The sequence below is a fragment of the Trachypithecus francoisi genome, unplaced genomic scaffold (assembly GCF_009764315.1).
Source record: "Trachypithecus francoisi isolate TF-2019V2 unplaced genomic scaffold, Tfra_2.0 Lachesis_group16, whole genome shotgun sequence".
Classification (NCBI taxonomy): Eukaryota; Metazoa; Chordata; class Mammalia; order Primates; family Cercopithecidae; genus Trachypithecus; species Trachypithecus francoisi.
Genome location: NW_022681461.1, coordinates 90,284,660 through 90,309,159, shown reverse-complemented (window position 1 = coordinate 90,309,159; position 24,500 = coordinate 90,284,660). Strand labels below are relative to the sequence as shown.

The following is a 24,500-nucleotide window of genomic DNA, read 5'->3' as shown; positions in this document are numbered from 1 at the left end:
GGATCACCAGTGACTTTCCTAATAAATCCAAGGGTCAGTTCTCAGTCTTTTTCTTACCTGCGCTATTGGTGGCATTTACTATAATTGATAACACTTCTTCTTTGATAAGTACATTGTCTTTAGTTGGTTTATGGGGCACTGACCTGTTCCCCCACCAAGTTTCCTCTCACCTCACTGATTACTCCTAAATTCTTGCTCATGTTCTATCCTTTTGCTACACTCAAACCCTTGGTACTCTCGCTCAGTCCTATTCTGAATACCGTCTCCATGCCACAATTGACAAATTTATATTTCCAGTTCAGATCTGTCTCTGAAACTTAAGACTCATAATCTAGTATCAAATAGCATATTCCACATCTTCATTTGAATATTCTAATCCTATTGCTAATCCAACCTGTCCAAACTAAATTCATCTTTCCCTCAAAACATGTTCCTCTGCATTTTTTAGTTGCAGTAATTATCATTTTTGTTGCTGAGGCCAAAAACCTGGTAGTCATCTTTTACTGTGTTCTTCTTTTACTTTTTTTTGTTTTTGTTTTTGTTTGAGATGGAATCTTGCTCTGTCGCCCAGGCTAGAGTGCAGTGGTGCCATCTCGGGTCTCTGCAACCTCTGCCTCTCAGGTTCAAGCAATTCTCCTGCGTCAGCCTCCCAAATGTCTGGGATTACAGGCGCCTACCACCACATCCGGCTAATTTTTTGTATTTTTAGTAGAGACAGTGTTTCACCATGTTAGCCAGGCTGGTCTCGAACTCCTGACCTTGTGATCCGTCCGCCTCAGCCTCCCAAAGTGCTGGGATTACAGGCATGAGCCACCGCACCTGGCCTCTTTTACCCTAATATCCAGTTCTTCAACAAATCTTATTAGCTTTACCTCCAGATTATATTCAGAATTCCTTTACTTCTCAGCACACCCAGTACTCCACCCTGGTCAGAGGTACTATCCTTTTTGGACTGAATTACTGCAGTAACATTCTTTTTTTTTTTGAGGCGGCATCTCGCTGTGTCGCCCAGGCTGGAGTGCAGTGGCCGGATCTCAGCTCACTGCAAGCTCCGCCCCCCCCCCCCCCGGTTCACGCCATTCTCCTGCCTCAGCCTCCCGAGTAGCTGGGACTACAGGCGCCCGCCACCTCGCCCGGCTAGTTTTTTGTATTTTTTAGTAGAGACGGGATTTCACTGTATTAGCCAGGATGGTCTCGATCTCCTGACCTCGTGATCCGCCCGTCTCGGCCTCCCAAAGTGCTGGGATTACAGGCTTGAGGCACCGCGCCCGGCCTGCAGTAACATTCTAACTGACCTCCTTGCTTCTATACTTGACCCTCCTGTCTATTTTTCCTTCTCAGTGTAGTGATTCTTTGAGTTATAAGTCAAATCATATTACTCTTATGACTTTTTGTTTCACTCAGAGTAACAGTCAAAATCCTTATAATGGCCTACAAAGCCCTTCATAAACCAATACCTCTGTAATCTTATCTTCACATTCCCTTCATTTTCTGCACTCTAGCCATACTGGTCTCTCGCCCGTTCCTTAAACACATCAGGAATATTTTTGCCTTAAAAATGTAGCTTTGGCTCTGCCTACTGTCTAGAATGCTCTTACCACAGAAGTACATGACTGATTCTTCCATCTCCTTTCAGTTGTTGCTAAAATGTCAATGAAGGATATTCTATCTACCCTATGTAAAGTTGTAACCCATACCCAATTTCCATTACCCTGCTCTACTTTTTCTTTTTTCCAAAGCTCTTATGCCTTTCTAACATACATCATTTACATATTTAATATGTTTGGTTTTTAATTGTTTCACTTTCCCACTAGACTGTAAGTTCTATCAAGGAAAGCAATGTCTATTTTTTTCATTGATATATATATCCCAAGCATCTAGAATAGTGCTTGCAACATAGTAACTGAGTATTTGTTGAATAATAAACAAATGGTAAATATTGGGAATAATTGTAATGTTTAGTTTAACCCTGAATATACCATCAGGTTTACTGGACCCAATTTTAGTTTGAGATTTTTTTTTATTTTGACGTTTCTAACTATTTGTAAGAATTGAGGCCATGTGCAGTGGCTCATGCTTGTAATCCCAGCACTTTTGGAGACCAAGGCAGGTGAATCACTTAAGCCCAGGAGTTCGAGAACAGCCTGGGCAACATGGCAAATCCCCATCTGTACAAAAAATACAAAAGTTAGCTGAGTGTGGTGGCGCATCACAGTAGTACCAGCTACTTGGAGGGCTGAGATGGGAGGATCATTTGCACCCAGGAGGCGGACAGAGGTTGCAGTGAGCTGAAATAGGGCTGTTGTACTCCAGCCAGGGCGACAGAGTAAGATTCTGTCTCTTTAAAAAAAAAAAAAAAAAAAGGGCCGGGCGCGGTGGCTCAAGCCTGTAATCCCAGCACTTTGGGAGGCCGAGACGGGCGGATCACGAGGTCAGGAGATCGAGACCATCCTGGCTAACACGGTGAAACCCCGTCTCTACTAAAAAAAAAAAAAAAAAATTGATAGGACATACTTCTATTCTTTCTTAAGGTCTTCCAAAGACTAGAGAAGAGTTTTATTTTTCTTCATACATTGGACCCTTTTATAAATCTAATAAGATACCTCATGGCCTCCTGCCATACCTTGGAAAACTATACTGTTTCATCGTCCTAGGAATAATTTTGTCATTACTTATTCATTATTCCCAGCTGTGCTGAAAAAGACTAAATTTTTTTTAAACATAGAAACCCATTAAAAAGAAAAAACATTTTTAAATGGGTTTTATTTGTGCTTGTCATTTTACAGATAAATATACATGTGGTATATTTTCTTTTTGCCTTTCAGGGAGGGTTGGAGGTGGGGAACAGGCATCCATATTCGATATATTTAAAGGAAGAAAAAACAACTTCCATAATCTTGTTACATTTACTGTTTCTGTTGATAAATTTTCCCATTTCTGTTCTTGTTTCTTAGTATGATTTGAGGGTCATTTTAACTTTCTGAATAAATGTTTTGTAAGCCAGGTGGTTCATTGACTGCACGTTTGAAGCAGAGGTAATGGGAGGTGAGGCCTTCTCTCTCTATAGACAAAGGCCTTAATATGACTAATAACTTAGCAAAAGCTCTGTATAACCCTCTGCTAAGCACCTGTATTTATTTCCTCTTTCTTCTTCCTCCTCTACCTCTAAAAAAAGAAATCTCCATTTCTTTTACACACATGTTAAAAATAAAAAATTGTTTCTGGCAAATTTAATATGATTTAAAATAAGGTGAACATTTTGATGCTTTACTTGCAAATTCTGCTATTAAAATGTGTTTTATTTAAACTGTTGCCACTTATACAGTGAAAAATTTTAATGACTAAAACAGTTTTGTGACCACTGTTATAATTGAAAAGTATAAATTTGAGAAAACCAAGACAGAAAAAGGGAGCAGTTTCAGAAGAATGCAAGTGAATAAAGTGGCATAGCCCTCAGGGGATTTGAATGTGGCATTGTGTGTATTTCAAAAGTTTCCGTTGAAAACAGATGCTGCTGATGAAGTTGGGAATAGTAACTTCATCTGTGGCTGTTTCAGTTGCTTATTAGAAGTGAGAAAGATCCCAAGGGGTTATCTCGTGTAGTGGAGTTAGGCTCAGGAAAGGATATGACATAAATATCTGGCAGCTTTGTGTGATCTTTTTAAATCCATAAACACTGGTTAGGTACAAGCATGATTATCTATAAACGTGCAATTATCTTATTTCATGTGGATTCTATTTCTACCACAGTGTTATTTCAGTAATGGCAGGGTTATTTTTTAAAGTTCATTTTAATTCTTAAGAACTGGTTATTACAGAAATTGTAGGTTTTTTCCCTAAACAAAGAGAACTGTCTTACTGAATTTTTATTATATAATGACAGTTCATTAAATTATTTACTGGCTTATGTGCCCCAATTCAGATCAGTACTTATTCATACAGTTGTCCATATGAATGTTTCCTTTTTTGCTTTTTCTTTTCAATTTTATTTTCTGATGTTATTCACAGTATGCAAGATATTATGCTGATAACTGGATAGATAAAATAGATATGGTCTCAGTCCATAGAGCACTTTAATATAGAGAGGGAATTAAAATATTTATTGACATAGCCCTTAATACAGAGTTTAAAAGTGCCCAGGATCCTTGAAAATACAGATGAGATGCTTTCAGACTATGACTGAAGGAGAGTATATTTCTACTACTAGAGGCAGTTCAAAGCAGATAGAAATGTTATTAATTCATTCAGTAAATATGAATACCTATGGTAACTAAGCAATCATGCTTTGATGTTTGGAAGATACAAAGATAGAAATTACACAGTTAAAGTCCAGATGTTACAAAGTTGTGAGTGATCATCACTGCTTTTGAAGGGGTACCAGATAAGACTTCAGTGGAGGTGAGTAGGGACTTGAAGGCCATATCCCAATTCCAAGGGATGAATTGGGGGTGAATTCAGGTGTTCCAGAGAATAAACGTATAGGCATAGCTGCAGAGAACAACAGGAAACTGGGGAAATTATTAGGTTTAGCTGGAACATTGGGACCAGGAAAATGAAGCAAGAGAAACAGGTAAGGGCCAAATCATGAAAGGCACATTGTATAATATACAAAGGAATTTTATGTGTATCCTGTAGGCAGCAAGGGACCATTCAGGGCAGAATGTATTCACATTTCTGTTTTAGAAATTACTTCAGTAGCAGTGGAATGAAAAGCAGTGTGTGATAATAGAGATAGTCAGAAGATATTTTAATAATCTGGGTAAGATATTAAGTGACCCTGGGCTAAAATCGTGGCATTGAGGCTATTTTGGATACCCTATTGATAGTATTTGATATGAAAAGTGAGAGAGAACCTGAGCTGAGCTTTCTGGTTTGGGAAACAGACTGTGGTGCAAGTCATTGAGATTGAAGAGATACAAGGAAGGAAAGTACGGGTTTTGTTTGTATATTTTTAAGGAAGAGAAAATAATTCCATTTTAGTGATTATGAGTTTGTTGAAATACCTGTGAGACAGCCAAGAAAAGACGTGACTAGAGAAGCAAATTTGGTAGTTCTCACTATAGGCATATATGACATAATCTGGGAGAAAAATTATAGAAGAAAATGGGTAAAGAATGGAGTATACCAAGTAACTAGTGAAGAGGAAACCATAAAGGGGGACAAGAGATAGGAAAGCATTTTGTTCTATCAGCCAAGAGAATTTTAAGTGCCTCCTAGAGGTCAAGTGAGAAAACTGCTGAATATTTTCTATTTATTTTAGGTTGGTGCAAAAGTAGTTGTGATTTTTGCCATTACTTTCAAAGGGAAAAACCACAATTACTTTTGCACCAACCTAAATACATTGATTTTGAGGAGCTGAGCCTTAAAAGATATTCAGAGTTCGCAATTATGAAAATTGTCCTGGGTTGGTTGGAAAATTGGGCAAAAAGGGAGACAGTGTTGGAGATCAAGGGAATGCCATGAGCAAAAGTACAGAACTGGAAAAGCACATTACAGACATGACCTTTTGTTTTAAAATATTACAAATGTAAAAAAGATGTATAAAAAGGAAGTGTGGACAATAATTTTTATGCTATTACTTTTATGGTATAATTGCCCAAATTACTTAACCTCAGGTTAACTGGTGGGAGTTATTTACAACCTTTTCTACTTTTCCTTTTTTCTTTTTCTTTTTCTTAACATTTCACTGTGTTTTAGAGCATTGAAAGAATGCCATCTCAGATCAGGGAGAGTTTTGGTTTTATGATGCAAGTACAGGAATAGATATTGAGAAAATCCAAGGTTTTGGTTCCTTAAGGATTACAGGTATATACCAGCTGTTGTTTCTTTTTTTCCCAATCTCTAACCATGAGCTCACAGTCTATAATGTATAGACACACAGATTATTTGGGAATAGAACAGTTGCTAACAGACCTACATACTTAGTTTTATTTATTTCTTTATTTATTGCGAAGGTTGTCATGCTCTGTCATCCAGGCTGCTGGCATGCAGTGATGGCAGTGGCACCATGTTGGCTTACTGCAGCCTCAACCTCCAGGGCTCAAGCCATCCTCCCACCTCAGCCTCCAGATTAGCTGGGACTATAGGCAGGCACCACCATACCTGGCTAGTTTTTGTGGGTTTTTGTTGTTGTTGTTGTTATTTTTGGAGAGATGAGGTCTCATTATGTTACCTGAGCTGGGCTCAAACAATCCTCCCACCTTGGCCTCCCAAAGTATTGGAATTGCAGGCATCAGCCACTGCATCTGGCCCACACTTATTTTAGAAGCTATCTTACATATGGGAGACGGTTTTAGTGATGTAGTCATCATAAGTTAATTTCTCACAGGCAGAATTCAGTATTGCTTTTTAAATAGCTCATTTTCCCAAAGAGTATATGCTTCTTGTCCTTTTTAAAAGCTTGATGTTAATTAAATTAGCCTTCTATTGTTAAAAATTCAATTATCATGGTTATTTAGCACAGTAATGCTTTTTAGGTAGCATTAGATAGCACATACTATTCTACTGTATGGTAAATTCTTTGAGGGCAAGCACCATGTCTAAGACATCTTTCTGTCTCCAAAATGTCTTTTACATGAGAGAGATTCAGTAAATATTTATTGAAAATTAACTTGACACTGTTAAATGGAAACTTTTCACTCTTTAAGGTACATTCTTAAATCACCATTAGTGGCAAATTCACCACTGATTTGTGGAATATTGTTGTTCATTATATGCTGAATCATACCTACCTTTTGGTGAAATATAATAATGAGTTTTACCATTTTAGATGTAACAAATTAGGATATCTGGAAAATGTAAGGCCTCTATGGCTTCCTTATAGGAAGGAGCTATATGGAAATTAGGCTGAGGAAATGATTCTTAGTCTCTGGCACCTGCGTTGTAGATAACCAGCTAGATATGCTGAACTGAGCCCTCTGTCTCAATAATCTTTGGTGATCTTTGGAAATACATTTTCCTAGCTACTACCTTCTGTCAGATTGTCCCTAAAGGTCATGATAACCAGCTCTGTAATTATCTGTAACTACTCTCTTAGTAAAGGAATGATGATCTTCAGCTCTTCTAACACAGCCAAATGTAAGCAGAATAAGTATAACTAAAGCATGGGGTGAACTAGCTTCTATCTTTCAGAAATCTAGCCCATATTCTTCCCCATAACATTTGAAATGTGAATGCAGTCATATCAGTAAATAGCTAAATTACCACTGCATCTCCCACAAAATACAAGTTGCCCTTTTTTGCCCTATGTTGGAAAGCACACACATAAAAAAGTGAACATTAGTATCAGCATAATGGACAGGGTTGCTCTGAAGACTAAATGTATATTTAAAGCAATTTATAGACTCTGGATCACCATGCACATATAAAGATGTTTCTCATAATTAACATGCAGTAATTGTATGTATGTGTAATAAAGATAGCAGAATAGTTCCACAGATGGGGGGAAAGTGTAAAAAAATAAGACTGTAGGTTATGGATCCACCCCCATGACCTAGTCACCTCTGACCAGGCCCAACCTCCAACTTTGGGGATTACAATTCAATATGAGATTCGGCCGGGACATATTCACACTGTATCAATATCATCACCAGATGAATAGCTAAACAAATTGTTATATCCATACAATGAAATACTGCTTGGTAATAAAAAAAATGAACAAATTGCTAATACCCAATAACAGGGATGAATCTCAAAAATATTCAGGAGGAAATAAGACAGACACAAAATAGTACATAATGTATAATTTCATTTATGTGAGGTCCTGGAACGGGCAAAATGAATCTATCCTGAGAGAAGGCAAATCAGTGGTTGCCTTAGGTGGGGGATTGTCTGCACATGTGCACAAAGTAGCATTTTGGGATGTTGGAAATGTTCTACGTTTGATTTTCATAGTGACCACCCAGGTGTATACATTTGTCAAATTGAATCCTACTGTAATTTTACATAGGTACATTTTATTACGTGTAAATTGCACTTCATTCGTTTCTTTTTTTTTTTTTTTTTTTTTTAATTTTTTTTTTTTGAGATGGAGTCTCGCTCTGTCGCCCAGGCTGGAGTGCAGTGGCCAAATCTCAGCTCACTGCAAGCTCCGTCTCCTGGGTTTACGCCATTCTCCTGCCTCAGCCTCCCGAGTAGCTGGGACTACAGGCGCCCGCCACCTCACCCGGCTAGTTTTTTGTATTTTTTTAGTAGAGACGGGGTTTCACCATGTTAGCCAGGATGGTCTCGATCTCCTGACCTCGTGATCCGCCCGCCTCGGCCTCCCAAAGTGCTGGGATTACAGGCTTGAGCCACCGCGCCCGGCCTTTTTTTTTTTTTTTTGAGACGGAGTCTCGCTCTGTCGCCCAGGCTGGAGTGCAGTGGCCGGATCTCAGCTCACTGCAAGCTCCGCCTCCCGGGTTTACGCCATTCTCCTGCCTCAGCCTCCCGAGTAGCTGGGACTACAGGCGCCCGCCACCTCGCCCGGCTAGTTTTTTGTATTTTTTTAGTAGAGACGGGGTTTCACCGTGTTAGCCAGGATGGTCTCGATCTCCTGACCTCGTGATCCGCCCGTCTCGGCCTCCCAAAGTGCTGGGATTACAGGCTTGAGCCACCGCGCCCGGCCCATTAGTTTCTTTTACAGCTCTGCCTTCTGTAACTTTTTTCCTTCTCTCCCTAAAATTGAGATATTATCCATTCTTCTAAATTTACCATAACATTTGTTTGGCCTTCTCTTACTCCTTCTTTCTCCTTTCATTTGTCACCTTGTACTTTACTAAGGCTATAAGCTTTTTTCATCTTTCTTTACTCTCTAGCACCTTGCTCATTATAGATTTTCCAACAGATGTTTGTTAAAGAGTTGATTTCATACGAAGAAAGAATTATCAGCTACTGCTTTGATCACAGCTCTGAAATTTGAATAGAATCATAATCCCAGTTATCAACAAGAACAACCCTATAAAGCAGCTATGAGTTGATGACAGACATTCTTAGGACAGTCTTAATTTTACACTTTAGGGCAGTCCCATTTAACATTCTATGGCATTGGGTGGTGGACACATGGAAGATGAGTGTTCCTGGGCCCCATGGAAAGTCCTCTTTAAGGCGAATTACCTTGTGCGAGTTGCAAAGGTCTGGAAGATTTAATTTAGGTAAATTACACTACGTGACAATGTATATGATTCCAGTAATGAGAGAAAATTAGAATCAGAAATTTAGTACTAGAAGGTGCCACCATGGATGCCATTTATTCTAACCCATTGTCATACAGACCCACAAATCTTAAGTATCCTGCCCAACACCACACAGCAAATTAGCCGCAGAGTTAACTCTAGAAGCCAGTTTTCTATCAAGTACCATACCCAGAATTTAACAAGTTGAAGAATTTGCTGTTTGTGGAAGTTCTGAGGAGTTGCCCTGGACAAAGCTTTCCTTGGGGTGAGATTTTGAGTTTAGACACAAACGGAATAGGTAAAGATTAAGGGCAGGAAGCTGCTGTCATTACTGGGTTCAAATCAAAACTGGAACCTTGGAGCCATGGCAGGGACAAGAATTGCCTTATGTGTTCCTGGTGATGTCTTTGCTTCATATACCACTTGAAAAATACTGCTTTTATCTATTGTTGAAACTTAATTTGTATACTTGTTGATGAATTTTCTATAGTAAGAATATGAATATGATATAACTTTTTGAGGAGTTGTTAGTACAGTTAACCCTTGAACAACATGGGTTTGAACTGCATAGGTCTGCCTATAAGCAACTTTTTCTCAACCAAAAATGGATTGAAAATACAGTTTTCATAGGCTGTGAAACCCACATATACAGAGGGCCAACTTTTTATATGTGCAGGTTCCACAGGACTGACGGGAACTCAAGTGTGCAAGGATTTGATTCTACCAGCATAGTCTTGGAACCAATCCCTCATATATTCTGAGGGACAATGGTATATAAGAATATTATTGAATTCCACAGAAATGTTAAAGCAATCTGAATGGAGTCAATCTTCCTCTCTCAAACCTTCCTTTTTCACTGTTTTCTGTTTACATGTAAATTTGGAGAGTGGTAACAGTTGCCATTTTGCATTTCATTGGTCTTATATTTCATTTTTTAAGAACAATTTTAAGTCAGTCTTATAGTTAACATAATTTCAAGTGGTCATTTTGAATTTTAATGATGAAAGACATTGAGATACAAAAAGCAGCTCTGAAAATTATAGCAAAGCATACTCCATACATGGATCCTTTGAATGAAAGAATAATAGCGTGGATGGTTGATGAAGGAATAGAAGCTGCTGCTATTTAATGTATTCTCCACTCTCAGTACATGGATACAGCCTCCAAATTTTACAAACAAAATAATCATCAGCACAGCATCTCTGCATACCTATGGATTGGTCTTTTTCTAAAGCAGCCTCATGGTTTTCTTAGAAAAGTTTTTTATTTAAAAATATGTCTCTAGACACTTACTCCTGGTAAGCCTGGGAAAATGTAGATTACTTCGTGTCTCTTCAAAAGCCTTTCAAAGAAACAAGTCAAGCTTGATTTGTGTTTTTGAGATAGAGGAAAGTAGTAAGGTAGGAGGACAGAGGAAATCTTAGCTTTAAAGGGAGAAAAAGATCTTTCAGTCCTTTTGTCAACACTTTAGCTTCTGCATTAGTCATAGGTCCCTTCCCCCTTGGCCATGGGTGGACCAAAGGAATAGCAGCCATTTGCACGTTTGTGAAAGGACAGTGGAAAGAAAAGAAAACAGCTGACTCAAAAATATGTGGGGGATTATTTCCCCCACAAGGTCAGTCAGTGGTTTCTGGATATTTGGCCTCCTTTTTTTTCCCTTTATTTTGCTGTTTTTGATGTTATAAAATACAGTGCTAAGAACCTAACCCTATTAGTGAGATATTATCCAGAGTCTAATTTTTTTACTGTTATAATGAAAGTCACTTAGAATGCAAAGCTAGTGGACACAGTTAATACTCACATTTGGTCAAAAAACTTTTCCTCTACTAAACTGAGTTCAAATTGGGGGCCTACAAGTTAACTGATACTGGACAGGTTAACTGGAGAAAAGACAAGGTTTATTCACACTTTCTGGAGCACTCAATATCAGTAACTCTAAAGAAGAGTTTAGAGGGTTATAGAAGTAAGGGGTTATGCCTCTTGCTGTGGCACACCACAGATGCCAGCACTTTGGAAGGCTGAAGGGGTTGGATCGCTTGAGCTCAGGAGTTCAAGACCAGCCTCAGTGACATGGTAAAACCCTGTCTCTACCGAAAAAATTACAAAAATTAGCCTAGCATGGTGGCACGTTCCTGTAGTCCCAGCTACTCAGGAGGCTGAGGCGGGAGGATTGCTTAAGCCTGGGAGGCAGAGGTTGCAGTGAGTCAAGATGGTACCACTGTACTCCAGTCTTGGTGACAGAGCAAGACCCTGTCTCCATAAAAAAAAAACAAAACCAGAAGTAAGGGGCTATATACCAACTTAACAAAAGGGGTAGTTTAGGGAGTCAAAGGACAGAAGGATCTCATTTACACAATTTTTTTGTTATGTCTCAGTGCCCAGTGTCAGTCATCTCCCTCCTGTGGGTCTTCCTGGAGGTATGGGAGAGTTGTAACAACTGCCTCAGTAAAGCTCTGCTTTAGTCAGATAAAATAAGTTAAGATTTCATTCTGCATCTGCTGTTGGATTTTTGGGCCCTTCACTGATTTTTTTTTTTCTTTTTTTTTTTTTTTGGTATTTGTATATAGTCTGATGCTTTTCAATGTATTTTCACATACCTTATTTTATTCTCATAGGACTTTTTAGGCAGACAGGGCAAATACTATTATCCCATTTCACAGGTCAGAAAACTGAGACTCAGAGAGGTTAAGTATTTGTCCAGTGCCACATAACTAATAACAAAGCCAAAATAAGAATTTCAGGTATTCAACATTTCTCACTATACTTTTGGGGTCCAGTTTGAGTACTCATAAATTGTGTAATCTATTGTCAATCTATAAGTCCTTTAAAAGTGCCATGATTGAGTAATATTTTATTTGTTTTGTAGGAGAAGATGGTATAAACTGGTTCATCAGTGACAAAGACATTGAGGTAAAATCAAATTATTTTTAAAATTCAGAATAATAATTTCCTTTGCCTCATAGTTTATTATGATAACTTTTGGAACATTAATAAATTTAAGTGGCTTATAAGAACACATTTGATTTTAGCATATGAGTGATTTAACTCTTCAGAAACTTGGTTCAGCCTTGAGTTTTGTAAGTGAGTTAATAGCTGTAATCATCCGGTCCCCTTTCCCTTTCTGTTTCTTCTCTCCTGTGGTGAGTCCTCTCAGCCCATATGGCCTGGTACCACTAAAAAGATCAACACCGGAAATAACTGCTTGTTCAGTGTAAGGAAATGGTTAGTCTATTTTTAGGATGTGGCAGGTGTTTTTCTTTGTCAATTATTAGCCTTAATTGTGGCAGATGCTACAAAAAGAGAAAAATTTTATAACTTGGTTTTGGGAGATAGCTAGATTGTATTGTGGTCCACTTAGCCAGTTCAGCTAAATAACAAATAAAAGATGAAAACTTTTTTAAAGGTGGAATTCTACCAAACAAGCTAAAGCATGGTTGGGATTTACAGTTCCTCTTTAGATACTCCATATGATATGCATTGTTGGTATTCTCTTACAAGATCCTAGATTTAGATTAGAATATGGGACAGTTAGAATTGGGTCACTCTGTAGGCAGAATGGATCTTAAAAGGACTCCAGTGGAAAGAAATTATCTCATTCCTTTATAGAAATTATCACCCAGTCTTATAGGCAGTAACCCTGTGCTGTTCAAAAGAAGGGATATATTTGGTAGCTGTACTAACTTCACAAAAGACAAAGTCATAAAAACACCATTCCCTAACTCAAATTTAAGCAGGCCTCTCATTCAGAAAAGCATGGTGTACATTCAGTTATAGAAATCAGCAGTGGCTGGCCGGGCATGGTGGCTTACGCCTGTAATCCCAACACTTTGGGAGGCTGAGGTGGGTGGATCACCTGAGGTCAGGAGTTCAAAACCAGACTGGGGCAACAGGGTGAAACTCCATCTCTACTGAAAATACAAAAATTAGCCAGGTGTGGTGGTGGGTGCCTGTAGTCCCAGCTACTCGGGAGGCTGAGGCAGGAGAATCGCTTGAACCCGGGGAGGCGGAGGTTGCAGTAAGTCAAGATTGCGCCACTTCAGTCCAGCCTGGTCAAAAGAATGAAACTGTCTCAAAAAAAAAAAGAAAGAAAAGAAGTCAGCAGTGGCTTTGACTGAATGCTGCCACAATGTCTAAGTGATGCATGTCAGTACCCCTGCTAGATCTGAAACATAAGTAGAGAAAGGTTAAAAAAAAAAAAAAAAAAATCACATGGAGAAGTATAAAAGACTCAGCAGGCGGGAGGGGCAGACAAAAAGCAGTAGAGTTACCTTTATGGCACCTCCTTTTATGGTTTTCTACCTCTTTTTTTTTTTTTTTGAGATGGAATTTCACTCTTGTTGCCCAGGCTGGAGTGCAATGGCACAATCTCGGCTCACCACATCCTCCGCCTCCCAGGCACAAGTGATTCTCCTGCCTCAGCCTCCCAAGTAGCTAGGATTACAGGCTTGCGCCACCAAGCCCGGCTAGTTTTGTATCTTTAGTAGAGATGGGGTTTCTCCATGTTGGTCAGGCTGGTCTCGAACTCCCGACCGCAGGTGATCCGCCCGCCTTGACCTCCCAAAGTGCTGGGATTACAGGCGTGAGCCACCACGCCCGACCTCTGCCTCTTTTTAAGAGAACGAGAGAGATCGTGAAGTTCCCCTGTGGCTAGGTTCTAAGTTGAACAGATGTAACTAATAATTCTCTTTATCAAGGTAATGGAACTGACTTGAAGCTTGATGTATCTTTATTCATTTATAGTTGTCTTTAACAAGAGTAGTAGATGGCTTTTATTTAGCAGTGAAACAATTTTTTTAATTCTTGATTTTTTTTTTTCTGCTTAGGCCCAGATAGCTAATAACCGAACACCTGGAAGATGGACCCAGCGATACTATTCAGCCAACAAAAACATTATCTGTAGAAATTGTGACAAACGTGGCCATTTATCAAAGAACTGCCCCTTACCACGAGTACGTGAAATATGCCTTGCTTCTTTCCACATTTGTAAACTCAAAATCTCAAGGGTGAGGCCGGGCACAGTGGCTCACGCCTGTAATCCCAGCACTTTGGGAGGCCAAAGCGGGTGGATCATGAGTTCAGGAGATCAAGACCATCCTGGCTAACATGGTGAAACCCCATCTCTACTAAAAATATATAAAAAATTAGCCGGGCGTGATGGCGGGTGCCTGTAGTCCCAGCTACTTGGGAGACTGAGACAGGAGAATGGCGTGAACCCGGGAGATGGACCTTGCAGTGAGCAGAGATCGCACCACTGCACTCCAGCCTGGGTGACAAAGCAAGATTCTGTCTCAAAAAAAAAAAATCTCAAGGGTGAAACCCTATAACCTTAGAATTCAAATCTTTTTATAGGATGTGTGTTAAATTTCATGTAGCTTACAGCCTAGTGTAGGATAAATAATAATAAATTTGGAGTCAGAAAAATGTGGAATCAATTTTAACTTCTCATTACTAGTTGGGCAAATCATGTAACCCTCTATGCTTCTCGTTTTCTTGTCTATAAAATGAAGAGATTGAATCAGATGATTCCTGAGACCCCTTTCACTTCCAAACCTTCTACTTCATAAGACAGCTTATTTCACTGTGAGATAATTTTTATTGTTAGAAATTATAATTTGGGGCATTTGTAAATGTTTATTAATGTAAGTTGTGTTAAGCAGGTAATCAACCTTTGGAACAACACAGAACTGAAGATCTTAGACATTTCCTCACCAGATAATTAGCTCTTAACAAACATTTCTTCCGTTCCTCCTACCTCTTCCAAATGACTGTTTTTCAAATAGTTCAGACAGCTCTCATGTTCCTTTTTTGTTTTTGCTTCTCCAGGCAAAACAGCTTCTGTATCTGTTCCTCCTGTGACTTAGCTTCTAGATATGCTCCTCATTCTACTTTCCCTCTTACATACCTTTCATTTTGTCAATATTCCTATAATAAGAGGCGTAAGGAATAAATGCCAGCTGCCAGTATGTACAGACTAAGCCTTTTGGGCAAACAGTATACATACAGTGTTTTGGACATTGTGTTTGATTTAACAATTGTGCTCAAGATTCTACCTTCATTGGGATCTCAAATTAGAAATAATTTTTTATGGGATTATATTGAAAAAGAAATACTAATCTACCTTTTGAGACTGAAGAGATTTTAATGATTTTTTTGCCACATAGAAAGTTCGTCGCTGCTTCCTATGCTCCAGGAGCGGACACCTCCTGTATTCCTGTCCAGCCCCGCTTTGTGAATACTGTCCTGTGCCTAAGATGTTGGACCACTCATGTCTTTTCAGACATTCCTGGGATAAACAATGTGACCGATGTCATATGCTCGGCCACTATACAGATGTGAGTATACTGCATATAACTAATTTGTCAGGCTTTGGAGGGAGTGTGCAAGTTTGTAATTAATGTGCAAGTTTATAGCTATCAGTCAGCATACCTAAAAGAATGTTTACTCTGTGCTGTATAGATTGATAGTCATGTCCCTTTTGTCACTGAACATGTATATAAAGCAGTGCTCTAAATATCAGTGTAAGGAGCCTACTGAATCAGGAGAGAGCATTAAGAGATAGCATTAACAAATATTTTAAGCCGATTCTAGCCCTTTTTCTTTATGTGCTTGCTAAATAAAGGCTGAATTTAAAGAGGTAATAAATAACATGTAAAATGTGTGTATTTATTCATATTTATTTATTTATTTATTAAGATGTAATCTCACTCTGTCACCCAGGCTGGAGTGCGGTGGTACAATCTTGGCTCATTGCAACCTCTGCCTCCCAGGTTCCAGCGATCCTCCTACCTCAGCCTCCCAAGTAGCTGGGACTACAGGCGCATGCCAACACGCCTGGCTAATTTTTGTATTCTTAGTAGAGACAGGGTTTTCACCATGTTGGCCAGGCTAGTCTTGAACTCTCAACCTCAGGTGATCCGCCCATCTCAGCCTCCCAAAGTGCTGGGATTGCAGGCGTGAGCCATCGCACCTGGCCTATTTATGCATATTTAAATGAAAATGTATGCACAATTAGCAGTTATATAGAAATGTTTATAGGAAGCCTATTCTGATCTTCTTTTTTTATTTTTATTTTACTTATTTATTTATTTATTGTTTTGTGATGGAGTCTCACTCTTTGGCCCAGGCTGTGGAGTGCAGTGGCGTGATCTCAGCTCACTGCAACCTCCAACTCCTGAGTTCAAGCGATTCTCCTGCCTCAGCCTCCCGAGTAGCTGGGATTACAGGCACAGGCCACCATGACTGGCTATTTTTGTATTTTCAGTAGAGACGGGGTTTCACCACGTTGGCCAGGATGGTCTCGATCTCCTGACCTCGTGACAGACCCACCTCGGCCTCCCAAAGTGCTGGGATTACAGGCCTGAGCCACTGCGCCCAGCCTTTTTTTTTTTTTTTTTTTCAGACAGGGTCTCACTCTGTCACCCTGGCTGGAGTGCAGTGGCATGATCTTGGCTCACTGCAACCTCTGCCTCCCAGGTTCAAGTGATTCTCCTGCCTCAGCCTCCCAAGTAGCTGGGATTACAGGCACCTGCCACCATGCCCGGCTAATTTTTGTATTTTTAATAGACGGCAGGGTTTCACATGGTCAGGCTGGTCTCGAACTCCTGACCTCAGGTGATCCACCCACCTCAGCCTCCCAAAGTGTTGAGATTACAGGCGTGAGCTATTGCACCTGGCCTGATTCTTCTTATTAATGATTTTGCTGTTCTAATAGTCTAAGGAAAGAAGGACAAGGCAGCCATTACTTTAAATTGCAGCATATTAAAAATGCTGTTTTGGACACCATTTGCATTGTATTGTTGTAAATGTATATGAAGTTCAGTCACAATTTCAAAGACCAGAGGGCTATTGAAATAAGTAAATCAGCTTTGATGTGGAATATGTGGCTTTCTACATTCAGTTTACCCTAACTCCTAATGAGTGTCTCATTAAGAGTATTTCATTTTAGATCTTAATTGCATTTCTTACGACATAGTAACATATGTTTATTTTATATTAACAGCTAATCAGTACAAAGTCATTTTTCATCCTCATACCTAAGTGGCAATTCTAATTCATTTAAGGCATATCTATGAAAAGGGTATATCTCATTCTGTTTTTTAAAGCATTACTTGTCTGTTTTTAAAATAATAAAAGTACTTTAATATGTACTTCCCCAAAGTCATGATACGAAAGCAGAAACATTTTTCTAATTTTATTTATATTGAAATATACCTATAGTCTTTTTTTTACAGCCCTTTTTAATGCATGTCTGAAATACACCTATAATCTTTTGCTCAGTAAATTAGTATGGCTTTCTGTTGAAATGAATTTCAGATTAAAAGAGATTAGAGTGTGACTGTTTGGTATATATATGTATTTCTCATGTAAATAATGTGACAATTATTTATTGTAATTCCACCAGCAAATTTATACTTAAATTGTTACCCATTTTTTAAACAAACAGTGGTGCATTTAATAATGTTTTGTCAAGTCATATTTTATCAATGGAATTGTGAAATTAAAAGACATGTACACTTATGTCTGGGTAAGTACTGTCAAATTGCTCTTCTAAAAGATTGTACCAACGTATCTACCTACCAGCAATGTTAAGAGAAATGAGCACTGCACTCATCAACATTAAGTATTATCAGTCTTTAAAATTTTTGGTTAATCAGACCAAAAAATGATATTTTATTGTTTTAATTTGTATTTCTTTGGTTATTAATAAAGTGGTATATGGTTAATTAATTTGAATACTCTATTCTCAAGGCTATATAGAGAGATAGAAGTTGTCATTTCATTCCAAAGTACTTTAATCTTATTTTTCAGTGTTTACCAAGGCTTAAAAATGATAAATCCTGAATTGTCCTAGCATTATGTTGTTGTCTGCATTAAGTTGTCAATTATAATTTTCTTGGCAAGATTTTCTAGTTTGGCAGTTATCTTTAATAGCATCTGGTTTTTTTTACTGTTTTCTTCCAAAGAGCTCTGACAAATACGGTCTTATTTGCCTGTGGTAAAGAAGGGAGTAAGACATTATCATAGGCAATTTTTTAAAAATAAAAAACGGTACTACAGAACAGTTAAAAATTTCTTGTAAAAGGTTATATAATCATCTGTGAGTGTTAATTACATAGACCATTCCTCTTGACTTAATTTTGGCCCCTAATATATGTTAAATTATTATCTAAAATGAGAATTAATAATCGCAATGAATGTAAGTTTTTTTAAATAGGGTTAAAATCGTGGTATGCTCCTGTAATGTCAGCTACTCGGGAGGCTAAGTTAAGGCAGGAGGATCGCTTGATCCCAGGAGTTTAAAACCTGGTGGCTCACACTTGTAATCTTAGCACTTTGGGAGGCCGAGCCAGGTGGATCACGAGGTCAAGAGATCGAGACCATCCTGGCCAACATGGTGTGAAACCCTGTCTTTACTAAAAATACAAAAATTAGCTGGGCGCGGTGGTACACACCTGTAGTCCCAGCTACTTGGGAGGCTGAAGCAGGAGAATCACTTCAACCCGGGAGGCAGAGGTTGCAGTGAGCTGAGATCATACTACTGCACTCTAGCCTGGCAACAGAGTAAGACTCTGTCTAAAACAAACAAACAAACAACAACAAAAAAAACCAGTCTGGGCAACATAGTGAGAGCCCATCTCAAAAAATAAAATAAAATAGGGTTAGGCTGTGACCAGCTTCAGATAAGGCAGTACTCGTTTTCCCAAATCTACCAGTATCGACTATTTTTGTTGTAATTACATGGTGAAGGTTCTGGACGCTGGTCTTTGTAGCCTACTTACCTGGTATAGGATTCCCTCGCAGCCCAGTCAAGCCTGGGCTCTACTGACTCCTTGTGGCAAGGCTCATAGTCCTTCCACCACCCCAGAAACTTCATGAGAATTCACGTGGAAGCCGAGTCATTCTGGCCTCTAAAGCATGTACAGTTTGAACTGTACATACTTTAGGTCTGTCTTGAAACCTGGGCCTCCACAGAAAATTTGTTTCCTCTGCAACCCTATCATATGCTTGCTGCTCATCTTCCATGATCCTGAATTAAGAGATGATATCAGCCTCTTTCTCACATGCTATGGCTGCTTTTAAGTCATTACTCAACCCTATTTATATAGATATCTTTGGCTTATTTAAGGCTTATACCGTCTGGCAATACTATCCTCTACCTTTCTTTGTCATTTTCATCTTCCCACCTACTGGACTTTCTGCTCATTCACGGAGGATTTCTGAAACCCTGAATAACTATAGATGTTCTAACTTTTTATAAATTGACAATATCGAGAAACTTCCAAGGCTGGGTGCGGTGGCTCATGCCTGTTACCCAGCACTTTGGGAGGCCGAGGTAGGCAGATCACTTGAGGCCACAAGTTTGAGGCCAGCCTGGCCAACATGGCAAAACCCCGTCCCTACTAAAAATACAAAAGTTAGCTGAGTGTGGTAGTGCACACCTGTAATTCCAGCTACTGGGAAGGCTGAGGCATGAGAATTGCTAGAACCCAGGATGCAGAAGTTTCAGTGAACTGAGATCGCACCACTGCACTCCAGCCTGGGCAACAGAGTGAGACAGTTTCCAAAAAAACGAAAGGAAAGAAACTTGCCCTTTTACTTTATATATTCCCATAGTCACACACCTAAACCTCTGTTTGGCCAGATTACCAGATACATGTATGCAAAGAGAATTTGTAGTGAAAATTGTTGAGTCATATTCAAATCCTTTCTGTAATGAAAAGCTCTCTCCTAAAATCTGTTGGAAATTCCTCATTGATTAACTACTTCTGTAAAAGTATTTGGTTGAAATCGCAGAGTTTTATGAGGTGAAGGATAAAAAGATGGCTCAAGGCCTACCAAAGTCAACCTGCATCATTAGTCCCTTTCAGAAGAAAGAACCTGGAGTGTGGAAAGAATCCTGTTTCTGAATCTGCTATAGTTTCTCTCCTCACTTGCCAACAATTTTTAAATATACAGAGAATTTTTAAATGTCTGTACACATTTAGCTTGCACACAGAGTCTGTGAGCTATCTCTGACATTTCCAAGATAACGACAGCCATACATAATTGTGCGTTTACTGTGCTGGAGGAGTGCTTCATTCACCACTATGTCCTTAGCATATAGTAGGTGTTCAGTAGATTTAATCCTCACAAGCAGGATATGAAGTGTAAGTACTATTTATTACTCCTATTTTACAAACTAAAAACTGAGACACTACAAGGTTAATAAGTTTTGCCCAAGGTCTAAAAGCTAAAATGATGCTGTACTTTATGAATATTTGTGGAGAAAGCTTACATATTGGCAATCTAGGAATCATCAGTTTATCTCCTGCTCAGAGGATCTCTCAACTTTCTTTCTTAAATATGCAGATATTATAGCTCTAATAAGCAACTTTAATATAACACTCATGACATTGGGGCAACATAGTGAGACTTCCACTCTTTACCAAAAAAGATTTAAAAATTAGGCAGACAGGGTGGCACATAGCTGTAGTCCCAGCTACTTGGAAGGCTGAGGTGGGAGGATTGCTTGAGCCCAGGAGGTCAAGGCTGCAGTGAGCTATGATCACATCACTGCACACCAGCCTGGGTGACAGAGTAAGATTCTCTCTTTAAAAAAAAAATTTTTTTTTAATCAATATATTATAAAACACATGAAAAAAATATTTTCCAAACAAAAATAAATTTTACCTTAGGTTTTCAGCACTTTAAAAAACCCCTGGGGATCAAGAAAGCAGTATAGCATGTTGATTTTCAGACACACAGCCAATTCTGTGATACCATAGAGCTTTACTGCTCACAAGAGACCATTGCAGCTTCACTAATCTTTATTAATTTTTCAGATTGCCACCCTTTTTTATTGAAGCATGAGTGAGTTAGTGTCAGATATAATCAAAATCCAAACCTCCTAAATTTTCTCCCTTTATTCAGCAATTTTTTTTCTCAAATTCCCTGCTCAGTGTTTTTAACTTTTAAAGTCTGATTTTTTAATACAGTGGGAGAAAATAATTCATAGAACATATTTCATTTTATTCCTTTATTTATTTTTATTTTTATGTTTATTTTTGAAACAGAGTCTCATTCTGCCACCTAGGCTGGAGTGCAGAGGTGTGATCTCAGCTCACTGCAACCTCTGCCTCCCAGATTCGAGCAATTCTCCTGCCTCAGCCTCCCAAGTAGCTGAGATTACAGGCATGAGCCACCGCACCCAGCTAATTTTTGGAATTTTTAGTAGAGGTGGGTTTTCACCATGTTGGCCAGGCTGATGCCAAACTCCTGACCTCAGGTGATCCGCCCGCCTTGGCCTCCCAAAGTGCTGGGGTTACAGGCGTGAGCTATCCATCACACCTGGCCTTTTTACTTTTTTGATGCTAGAAAAATGCTCCCATATCAGCCATATACTACAGTATTTTTCACAGTGCAAAAGTTTAAGGAGAACTCAGTATAAACTGTGTAGTCTTTAACATACACGTGAGTGCTCAATGATGTTTCTTCAATAAATACATATGTAAAATTGAAAACTAATGTCTTTTATTTAAATTTTTATTAAACTTGGAGATTTCCAACAGGAAATTTAAAGCATCTAGTACAAATCATTTCATACCTGTTGAATCTAGAATGGACAGTTACTAGAGCATTATTTTTGTAAAGGTAGTTATTTAAGAAACAGGTATTTATTTTATTTTTAGTCTGTTCCAAGGAGCACTGAGTGTAGTATTCATACAATTTCCTCCCCTTATCCTTTCCACAGTCTTACTCAGATATGACTGGCCAGAAATAAGAATGGCTGAAACATATTATTGAGCTGAATAACTAAGCCAAGATTTGAATTTAAAGACTTGCTTAATTCAAATATTTTGTGTAATGGCAGTTCTACCTTTATTCAAAAACATCTCCAGTGTTCTACCACCCAAATAAACTTTCTACATTTGTTCATTTAGCAAAAATTTGCTGGTTGCCTCTTACATGCCAGACAGTATTCCAAGTACTAGGGGAAAAAAAGATGAATAAGACATGATCCCTGCCCTTGAGGAACTCAGAGTATAATAGGAAAGGTGGGTGTGTTAAGAACAGTGTAGGCCGGGTGCGGTGGCTCAAGCCTGTAATCCCAGCACTTTGGGAGGCCAAGACGGGCGGATCACAAGGTCAGGAGATCGAGACCATCCTGGCTAACCTGGTGAAACTCCGTCTCTACTAAAAATACAAAAAACTAGCCCGGCGAGGTGGCGGGCGCCTATAGTTCCAGCTACTCGGGAGGCTGAGGCAGGAGAATGGCGTGAACCCGAAAGGCGGAGCTTGCAGTGAGCTGAGATCTGGCCACTGCACTCCAGTTTGGGCGACAGAGCGAGACTCCGTCTCAAAAAAAAAAAAAAAAAAGAACAGTGTAAAGTGCAATGTGAAAGTACATCAGGGTGGTGATAAATGAAAGAGTCTTAGAAGACTCTAAACTTAGTGACTTGCAGATAATGTATACCTAGAAAGTGTGACATAGACCTAAGAAGGGAGCCAAGTGAGTGTATCTTTTTATTTTGAGATAATTATAGATTCACGTGCAGTTTTAAGAAATAATATAGAGGACTGGGCGCAGTGACTCATTCCAGTAACCACAACCCAGCCCTTTGGGAGGCCAAATCAGAAGGATTGCCTGAGACCAGGAGTTTGAGAACAGCCTAAGCAATATAGTGAGACCCTATATCTACAAAAAAAAACATTTTTTTAAAGAAATGATAAAATTAAGATTCAGGTAGCAAATAATCATGAACAAACTAATTTCCCTGCTAAACTTACCTGAAGTTAAAAGAAACCACTGATATATTCAGATCTACTTAATGAAAATGAGAATGCCTAAATAAGAATAAATAATTAAAAATTAAAACGCCCCCTCCCCAACAAAGTAACTTGGATGTATAAAATCACAATGGGAGGAAGGAATGAAGGGGATAATTTTGAAAATAAAAACTCATCTCTGAAAAAACTAAAACGCTAGAATTATATTATTGTGATAGATTGATATGTACCTTCAGATAAATATGTAGTTCTGCTGACAGTGTGCATTACACTACCTTTGGAAATAAAGAGGAAAATGAGACTTTGGTTAGATATATGTACTTTGTTCCACCCACTTTTCTCAACATTTTAATGTTATTTATAGGTAATATTGGAGCAAGAGGGCAGGCTGCAATTGATTGACTGTCTTACACAATTGTTGTATAGGCTTACCAAATGTTTATTTAACTGAGAGATCAGACTACTTCAAGAAAGTTAAGTAGATTTCTATACTTGAAGGTCTCCTATGCTCTTGATGTACACAAAACTCATGATAATGTTAGTGAAAATTGCATATGTGTTCATTGTTCAGGGAGTAAATCCCCAAATCAGGAATTAATAATTTATTGGAACTGTTACCAAGCCACCTAATAAATGAATATCTGAAATTTTCCTGGTTGCAAATGTATGTGGCCTTATGTAAATAATTATGGTCTACATTTTAAACTTGAAGGCATATGATACAGTTTGGCTCCATGTCCCCACTTGAATCTCAAGTTGAATTGTAATTCCCAATGTTGAGGGAGGGACCTGGTGGGAGGTGATTGGATCATGGGGGCAGATTTCTCCCATGCTGTTCTTGCAACAGTAAAAGTTCTCATGAGATTTGATGGTTTAAAAGTGTATGGCACCCTGCCCCTCATTTGCTCTCTTTCTCTCCTGCCAACGTGAAGAAGGTGCTTGCTTCCCCTTCAACTTCCACCATGATTGTATAAGTTTCCTGAGGCCTCCTCAGTCATGCTTCCTGTTAAGCCTGTGGAACTTGAGTCAGTTAAACCTCTTTTCTTCATAAATTACCCCAGTGTTAGGTAATTCTTTATAGTAATGTGAAAAGGTACTAATACAGTGTATAACTTAGTACATTTAAAGTTTGAAGGAGAAACCAGTTCTTATTTTGAATTGTACTAAATGGTTTCCTTTCTAGTCATTTCTGAGTAACCTGAAAATTCCTCCAATCTTTTCAACTCTCCCTATAGTACATACCTCCTTGTCTAGTATTAGTCACTTTCAGTGGACTCAGCAGCTTACTAACAAGCTTATCTTGTCTTTATAGAAAATGTAAGAGTAAATGTGTAGAAAATAGAGATAATTCTCATTCTTCAGACCCTTACCTTTCATCAAAGGAAGAGAAAGATTGTCTCCTTCTAGCCTGTCTTTATAAACTTTATAAGCTCTCAACATTAAAGGATAAATAAACTTCAGTTTTTCTCTGAGAATCTTACAGCACTGAGAAATGGACTGACTTACTCTTCAGTCCAATCACATTTGGGAAGACACAAGTCTCTGATATGTAAATGTAAAGCAGAAGGCCACTAAGAATTT

At 38.7% G+C, this 24,500-nt stretch overlaps 1 protein-coding gene across 5 annotated transcripts in view; it reads left to right on the top strand.

Moving 5' to 3' along the window:
• ZCCHC7 (zinc finger CCHC-type containing 7) overlaps positions 1 to 24,500 on the top strand; it is a 281,226-nt gene that overhangs the window by 212,972 nt on the left and 43,754 nt on the right. For all 5 annotated transcript variants that reach the window (XM_033238073.1, XM_033238075.1, XM_033238076.1 and 2 more), the window contains 3 exons: positions 12,019 to 12,062; positions 13,976 to 14,101; positions 15,314 to 15,484. In XM_033238073.1, coding sequence (XP_033093964.1) covers positions 12,019 to 12,062; positions 13,976 to 14,101; positions 15,314 to 15,484 — 341 coding nt within the window. The remainder of the gene's footprint in view (positions 1 to 12,018; positions 12,063 to 13,975; positions 14,102 to 15,313; positions 15,485 to 24,500) is intronic.